The following is an 8,609-nucleotide window of genomic DNA, read 5'->3' on the forward strand; positions in this document are numbered from 1 at the left end:
AGTGACTTCACTCCTGTCACTAGCCCTGCCTTCAGCATCCCCCTTCTTGCGATTAAGGTACCAACTTCGGGCATGGCTAGCTCTCATAGTGTGACGAGCTGTGTGTAAAGGCCCGGGAACGAATTCACCACCATATGGCTGACCGGCAATTACTAGCGATTCTGGTTTCATGCAGGCGAGTCACAGCCTGCAATCCGAACTGAGGACGGGTTTTTAGGGTTAGCTCACCCTCGTGGGATCACAACATGCAACTTTGCCTGCTTCTTCCCACGTCCCCTTTACGCTAGGTCTAAAATCTTTCTAAAAGATATATGATTCGCCAGAAATATTGCACCAAATCCTCGTCACTCACCCGATAACACACCAAAAATTTAAAAAAAAAAAGGAAGAAGCAAAATAAGGTGGTCAAAAGTTTAGTAGATAAAGAAAAGACATTTACTGTTGTAATTATCAGACATCAACGCTCAAAGTAAACAAACTCATCAAAGGTTTACTATGTCCCCAACTTCTCTTTATTAAGAAAGTCGGTCGTCTACTATAATTAAATTAAGATCGTAAAAACATAAATTTGTAATATAGCTAGACCAAATTCAATAAATGGAGTCCAGTAATAATATTATGAAACTGAACCCATATGCCAGAAAGCAGAAGCAGCGGGCACGTCTGTTCAGGTTCATTCATGTCCAATAAACTTCAAACAAAAGGAGATTCGGGTATCAGAGTTGAGTGGACAAGCGACGGGAGGATAGGGGAAGAGTAAAGACAAGATGAAAGCAAGAGTTCCGGCATTTTACTTTACTAGTTTCATTTCCGTAACATGAGACAGAAAGAAAACGCATTTTCCAGCACAAAAATAAGAGTGGAAATGCTGCAGACTCTTTATAACCCAGAAGGCCAGAAACAAGGCCAAATAGGATAGGATAATAAAGAACAAAGAGCTACACCTTTTACATATTACTACAAGAACGTAGACTAAAAATTTCTATTACATATACAAGTTAATATCTTGTATTACATCGCAGATAGATCAACTCATGAGGAACAAGAAAGCATGCCTACGCCTGGACGATAAGCCCAGGCTGGAGGTAGGCGCGCGTACTTCTCCATGCCAGGTTGTTCATCGAACGGACGTTGCATAACTTTCAGTAGTCGTCGGACCTCCCTAAAGTCGCCTTGTTCAGCTGCATCAATTGCGCTTTGGCATAGGTAGTTTCTAAGGACATACTTTGGATTTACAGAATTCATGGAGGCTTTTCTCTCCTCGTCTGATACACCGCTAGTAGACAGCTGTAGAGTAGAATAGTGGCTAGTTAAGCATCTTGCACGCAAGAGTTACAAAGTGGAGAAAAGTTGGAACAAATCGATTAAAATGTGCACAAATTGTAATCAAAGGAGAATGGTTCCGTGCCAGTGTCATCATCGACAACAGCAATTAAAAAAACCAACCATTACTTGTACATTTACTTTAAGCTATAGTTCCTACATCCCACTTTTTTCCCTTCTTACTTTAAACTTTTTGGCTCCATTTTTCCCTTTTTCTTTTTATGTTTTTGCACCATTAGGGGGGCGGTGGATCTAGGATGAGTTCAGTAGTTCCACTGTACCTATTGTTTTTGACTCGAACTATGTATACATATTGGGGGGGGGGGGGATTAAAAGTATACATATAATAAGAGACCAAACGCATCCTAAACCCACTGACTTTAGATCCTATATTTGCCTCTGAGGTCAGGGAGGGTAAGGGGGTGGGGTGCAGAGATAGTGAAGCCCTAAAAAATAACATAGATCTACAGATGAAGCAGGTTATCTTCGTGGAGATTAAAATTTGGTATTTCCACCTACAGCAGTCCCTGTCTACGCCTCTATGGGAAACAGTGCAGGTGAGTAAAAAGTTATTCTACAAAATTTAAAAGCATAATAAAATAGCACAGTAGATCCTTATGAACAGGACTACAGTATACCAAGTAAACAGAAACACAAAGCAGAGCGCCATTAAAAAAAGATGATATGACTTTGTAATCATTATTTACTACTATGTACTATGACTGAGCTCAAGCAGAAGATACATACCTCCTGTATGTAGGATTTCACCCAGCCTGTCCAAGCTTCTTTGCGTTCCATACCAATATCCAAAAGAGCAGCTTTCAGAGGAATCAGTAACTGGTCTGCTGGAATTGTAAGATCGGCCTTGACGTTTGATAGCAATCGGAAGAAGTTGGTGTAATCAACTTTATCAACAGCCATATTCTTAAGTAGATCACCAATCATTTGTTTATTGTACTTAGCCAAACCAAGCTTTTTCGTCATGATTGCTTGATAGTCGTCCATAAATTTGATGCCGTACCTAAAAAGTCAATAGATGAAATGTCAGTCAACAGTAAAAAGATAAATACAAGCAATAAAGAACACACTCTAGTAAATTATAGTATTTCGTGTCACCTCTCCATGGCATAATTTGACTCCTTATCATTTAGCAACTGAGCAGTAGATAGAGTTTTAGCAAACTGAGCAACATTCCATAAACCTATATCCGGCTGATTTGCGAAACAGTATCTTCTGCCAGGTAGATCAGTGGTATTTGGTGTGAAACTCGGATCGAAAGCATCTAAGAATCCAAAAGGGCCATAATCAATGGTGAGGCCTAACACACTCATGTTATCAGTATTCATCACTCCGTGTGTGAATCCAACACCTTGCCACCTTGCAATCATAGAAGCAGTCCGCTCAGCAACTTCCACAGCCCATGCTGAAAAAATATACTCATACATTAATACATGTGAGGAAAGTAATTTTTCAAATATGCAGCTAAATTTTTTTTTTTTTTTTGCTTTTCAATTCCATAACAGCACACACAATAAATGGCACAGAGTATAGTGAAAAATGAAGTTAGAACTATGTTACAAGAATGCATGTGTAAACTCCAAGTCCTATTTCTTCCCGGTGTCAGATGAATTGAAAATAACATTACAAAGAGCAACTAAAACTTATAGCCTTCTCTTATAGAACCAAAAGTAGCATCTTTTGATGACAATAAGGCACCTTTTTTTCTTTTTTTATGACCGAAAAATCCATCTGGGGCCAATCCTTAGGATCAACCGCAGCCTTCAAAACTCACGGATAGTGGGCCTGCCCTCCACCTTTCTCCACTTAAATACCAGGCTTAGTTTGAATGGTGCAGGGCTCGAACCTTTAACTTAAGTCACAAGTCCCTCAACCTTGACTAAAGCATATCATCAGGAGTTTTGCTGATGATGGAACTTTTGAGACAAGGACTACTCATCAAGAGGCAAACGAGAATACTCTCTTTGGCCATACTCAATTCAGTATTAAGGAGATTAAATTTAGAATAGGCACAAACATTTCACCCCTATGTCCCCTTCAGGATAACCAATAAATTTACCTGCATATTTGTTTGAAGTTAAATCCACAGCCGAATCATCTTCTTCGCCTGTGCTGAATGATATGCTTTCACTCTTGCTCATGTTCTCTAGATGAGGGAAGTGATGTCTAATGGCGTAGTCTGCTAAAGTACGCACAATCTCAAGATCCTTTTTACCCCTAGAGGCATGTAGTTGGTAAGAGCCAAAACGCAAAAAGGATTGAGCAACTCTACAGACAATTGCACCAGGCTCATCCTTCGGGTTCCCACTGCATGGGAAAAACAGAGTCGTCAACAGCGGAAACACAAACACACTTGGATGGACCCAAAAAAAAAAATAGCATAATCCTAAAACATGGATCCCTTTTTCAGACTCCAAGTCTCAGTAAAACAAGTTCACAGTGGTTCTCATCAATTTTAACATAAAAACTGTGTTCACATCATTCTTCGAAAGAGTCTTGGAATAAAAAATACATTATAAAAGGAAAATGATAGTCATACTGTGCATGTAACTATATAAATATAGAGAAAGGGAGATTGAGAGAGGAAATGCAACAAAAATCTCAATGTATCCTTGCAGATTAAACGGCAACAAAACTGTAAGAGTAACATACTCATAAAACATGTCCCTAGTGACATCTTTTCCTGTTGTTACAAGACAGAGTGCTCTTGTAGTTGGGATTCCAAGACTGCGCATTGCTTCACTGCAGAGGAATTCCCGAATACTGCTCCGAAGCACTGCAAGACCATCAGCAAAACGACTATATGGGGTCTTCCCAGCACCCTTTAGCTGCAGTTCCCACCTTTCGGATTTTGAATTCAAAACCTCTCCAAGTGTTATTGCTCGACCATCACCTAGCTGACCAGCCCACGTCCCAAACTGATGTCCTCCATAGTTCTGGGCATAAGGCACACTGCAGAAGTAAATTCCACCTAAGATGCTGTACCACAATCAAAATTTTAAGCAAAATCCAAACTAGAGAAGGGATACTTACGCTCCCACTAAAGGTGATGCCCCTGAGAGCAGAAGTGGAAAATCAGGCCTCTCAAATCTGAAAGGTTAAAAAGAATTCAGTGTCACTTCCGTCACAACACAATTAGAAAGGACAATCTTCAGCAAGCATTAAAACCTCACTCTTTAGGATCCAACTCAAGTAGCTCTGCTACTGATTCTGACCACACAACGAGCTGGGGATTCTCCACCTCTACAGAAGGCAACACTTTTGTATAGCAAGCATGCAATACCTACATAAGCACAATATTTGACTCGACTAAATAACTTGCAACATAATTTCCACCCCTATGCAACAAATCAACACCTGCATAAGCACAATATTTGACTAGACTAAATAACTTGCAACATAATTTCCACCCCTGCGGAACGAAATCCACATCATATCTCATCGTAGACAAATTCATAGGTGACTGCAGCACTTAATACATATGGAACATGCGGATTTCATTTTTCTTGCTATACAGACATACTATGAATAGAGATTGTAATCTTCCTAATCCGGCTACCACCCATGAAACAAGTCTATAAAATAACAAACTTGTAAAATATTCCAATATTGCCAAATGAAAATTACAGAAGTCCACCTAGTGTCTGAACCTCAATTGAATCAAACTTCAACTCATTTCTATCAAGACAATTTTCGCAAGCACAATATTTACAAAAAGGAATACTTGCAACAAAATATATTTTCGCAAATTAAAATTGAAAGGGACTGCAGCACTTATTATTTTCTTGTTACGTTGCCAAAGAAACTGTCTCATAAACTGGCAAAAGATGAACCTTCCTCATATAGCTAATAATCCATGAGAAAATTCAGCGCCCATTTGGGTTAGATAATTGTAAATAGTTGATAAACTTGACGTGATCAAAAATATCATTAAGTGCTTAAACTAGTTTTATAAATAAGCAGTTATGTATTTGGATAAAAGTGCTTAAACTTATAATAAAAAGTTGATTAGTTTGGTAAAAAAAGTGCTTGACCAACATATGGCTTTTGCTTGATTTTGCCTTATAAGTAATTTGGGTGTTTACCGAATGTTTAGATATATAAGCCAGTTTGATGAGCTTATAAGCTTAGCCAAACATCTTCTTATTAACTCTCCTAATTATAATCATTTTCAACAATTGCCAGTAATGCCCGCAAGGGTTGACTGAGTTGGTCGGGTGAGTGGTTCACCCCTCATAGCTCGTCGCACAAGGCGTGCCTAGTGCGGTTTATATCTCATGTGTGGTTTGCAAGCTACTGCACGGTGAGCAGGTTACCCCGTGCGCACCCGAAGGGTAGCGGCTGCGGGTTTCCTGGGAATTTTCCAAAAAATCAATTGCCAGTAAAAAGTTAACAAAATTACAATTAGTTCTAATACATAAGGGAAATTTCCAGTTTCAATTCAAATCAAATCAGCAATTCAATAAAGATCACAACAACAATAAATAAATAAACCAATCAAGATTTCAAAAAAAAAAAGAAGGAAGAAACCTCTCTTGGGATGGTATCGGTTCTTGAATCAGAAGGAAGTTCACGAACAAAAGAATGATCCCAATTAAGCTCTTCAAGTTTCAACAAACGTTTGTCATTACTGCTATCATTATTTTCTAAACTTTGGTTCTTGAAATTGTCAGCAACTGAATCAACGGTGGCAGCAGTAGCTGAGTCCATGGATGAAGAAAACAATGGACGGCGGAGATGGGGTTGAATTGGGAACGAAAAGGGGTTGTTTGGGGAAAAATAGAATCTGGGTCGGAGAAGAGAAGAACGGAGGTGGAAGAGGGCGGTGGATGAAGCTGAAATGCGAGAAAGCATTTGCATACTTTTCTCTGTTTTTTCACACTTTAATGGGGACTAAAATGAAATAGTACTAGTACTATTATTACTTATTTTTCTGTGTATCTTTACACAAATAACCATTTAAATTTATTGTTTACTTTTCCTAGTTGGTATACATAAGTTAGATTATAGAAACATCTTTATAACAATCATACTTTATAATAACACTTCAATATACGATTATACTTTTCCAAATCTCACGTGTGAGATAATACTTGGTATATTATTGTTGTTTATATAACATTACTTCACTATTGCAGTCAAAAAATATAGTATGAATAAATAAAGTTGATATAGAGAAGTTTGATTACAAACTAATCATATATAGTTATACACATATAATACACGAACTATACATATATTATACATCCACTAGTTTAAAGCAGCTATTAAATTAATTTCTTTTTTTGGTTTTTAACTCGTGTTTATATTCGCTTTGGGACCTAATAAATTCAGATTTACCACGCTGAATAGTTCTATTTTGGAGGTTGGAAGTAAAGAGCTTCCTTTCAAAAAGACTCTATACTCACAGCTCAAACTGAAAATATTTAATTAAGAATGTAGGTAGTTACCATTAGTTGTTTGACAAGTTAAAACTATGACTCTTCTTATGTTGAAAGTATTGACACGTTGGTCCTTCAGTATGTTAAAATCCACTTTGTCCCTTTCTCATATAGTTAGTTTTTTTTAATATAGTTAATAGGGAATAATAAAAGGCTCTTAGCCACCGAATATTTTGGTGGAATAAAGTTGGAGGCACTAAAATATCCATAGCTAGCTATTGGCCCGTACGAATTTAAATTAGTCGGGTTAGAGATTCTGAATAACGAATCCCGAAAAAAGAAAGAAAAACTCTTAAATGTTGAGATAAACCCATGACAATACGACTAGTATTTTACCTCGACTGTCAGATTGTCTAATTAAGGACATCATTTGCCTATTTGAGCGTATAATTGAGAGAGTTTTTACTTTTAGTCCGCACCAAAAAATATTCACATTCGGTAACAGAAAAAGTGTATATAAAATTTATATATATATATATACACACATATTGTTTCAACTATTATTTAATAGCAACTATACAATGTTATTTTCTCTATAATTAAGCTTTTTGAATATTATGGATTGATTTGATGAAATGGTACATGTGCGCAGTGGCGGATGTACATGGATACTTATAGGTGCTTGAGCACTCATTACTTTTAACCGGATTTAGTAAATTTGCATAGGCAATTATAAAAATAGTTAGATAAATATAGAGTGAACACCCATAACTAAACTTTTTTTTCCTGTTCTTTCGGATTTTTTATCGGCGAGCACCCATCACTTTAAAATTCTGGATCCGCCACTGCATGTGCGTGTGAAAAATGAATTAAATCTCCTTACACGTTTGTTTGTTAAAACTTAATACTAGTGATGCATAATTAGGATGTTACTAACTCAGACGTTAGTGTCAATGATTAAATTCAGGAAATTACAAGAAGGAAATGTGTTGTGTGCTCAATCGATAAGATTAAGACCAAATTTAGAGATTATCTATACTTAGGGAGCCAAATTTGCAATTCTCTTTTTTGTTTCGTGAGAATTTGGTTTTATACAGTCATTGTATCTTTTTTTTTAATTTTATTTTTTACTCTTTCTTTGTTAGGAACTTTGACATCTTGACATTGTTTAATGAGATGGAACGCTAGGACAATTTTAATAATTTTTATATATGTAAATGTACCCATCAGGTAAGCCATTGATGGTACTGCTTGAAAATTCTTCCCATTTTACATTACGTAGTTTGACATAATTTTGATTTTAGTGAAGAATATTCCAAGGGATTAGTGATTAGAATTGACTAGATATGTGCTGAAAACAACGACCAAACCATTTACGATTTTCTTAAACACAAAGAAAGTTAATAGGAAAGGCATAACATCATGGTTCAATTAGATAAGCGATAAAAGGGCAGCCCGTATTAAGTTCCCGCTATGCATGGATTTGGGGATAGGCCAGACCATAAGGGTTTATCGTACGCAGTCCTACTTTGCATTTCTGCAAGAAACTATTTTCACGGCTCGAACTCGTGACCTCCTGATCACAGGGGCGTATGCAGAATTTTTTTTAAGCGGTGTCAAAATTTAGAGAGGCGTACAAATGAAAAAATTACTTTAATAAAATCATACTTTAGAAAAACACAATTCAAATATAGTAATACAGTTCTCCCCCACGAACTTTTATTTTTATAAAATATACTCATAATAGACTCAGTACAAATATAACCAAAAAAATCTATATAAGGCAGCAAACATTTACTCAATAGGACGTTGTTTCTTTCAAAAAAATTTCAGAAGAATACCAAAATATTACGAAAAAAGTTGTTAAAACTATGGAGAGTCGAACGC

General features: G+C 36.7%; 1 protein-coding gene across 1 annotated transcript; it reads right to left on the minus strand.

The window, feature by feature from the left end:
* Window positions 1-768: 768 nt before the first annotated feature.
* LOC104248045 (uncharacterized) lies at window positions 769-6,238 on the minus strand. The gene is made up of 8 exons (XM_009804233.2): window positions 5,872-6,238; window positions 4,515-4,624; window positions 4,375-4,431; window positions 3,994-4,293; window positions 3,401-3,648; window positions 2,440-2,746; window positions 2,071-2,344; window positions 769-1,287 (listed from the first exon to the last, which is right to left on the minus strand). Exons 1-8 carry the CDS (start codon window positions 6,199-6,201, stop codon window positions 1,033-1,035), a joined length of 1,881 nt encoding a protein of 626 aa, XP_009802535.1. The 5' UTR covers window positions 6,202-6,238; the 3' UTR covers window positions 769-1,032.
* Window positions 6,239-8,609: the final 2,371 nt, after the last annotated feature.

This window comes from Nicotiana sylvestris, chromosome 11 (assembly GCF_000393655.2).
Source record: "Nicotiana sylvestris chromosome 11, ASM39365v2, whole genome shotgun sequence".
In the NCBI taxonomy this organism is placed as follows: Eukaryota; Viridiplantae; Streptophyta; class Magnoliopsida; order Solanales; family Solanaceae; genus Nicotiana; species Nicotiana sylvestris.

Coding starts and splice junctions, on each gene's coding strand:
- LOC104248045 (XM_009804233.2), bottom strand. CDS start 6,201: ATGCAAATGCTTTCTCGCATTTCAGCTTCATCCACCGCCCTCTTCCAC. Junction 4,294..4,374: donor GCATCACCTTTAGTGGGAGC/GTAAGTATCCCT, acceptor TTACTTCTGCAG/TGTGCCTTATGCCCAGAACT. Junction 2,747..3,400: donor AACTTCAAACAAATATGCAG/GTAAATTTATTG, acceptor ATATTTTTTCAG/CATGGGCTGTGGAAGTTGCT.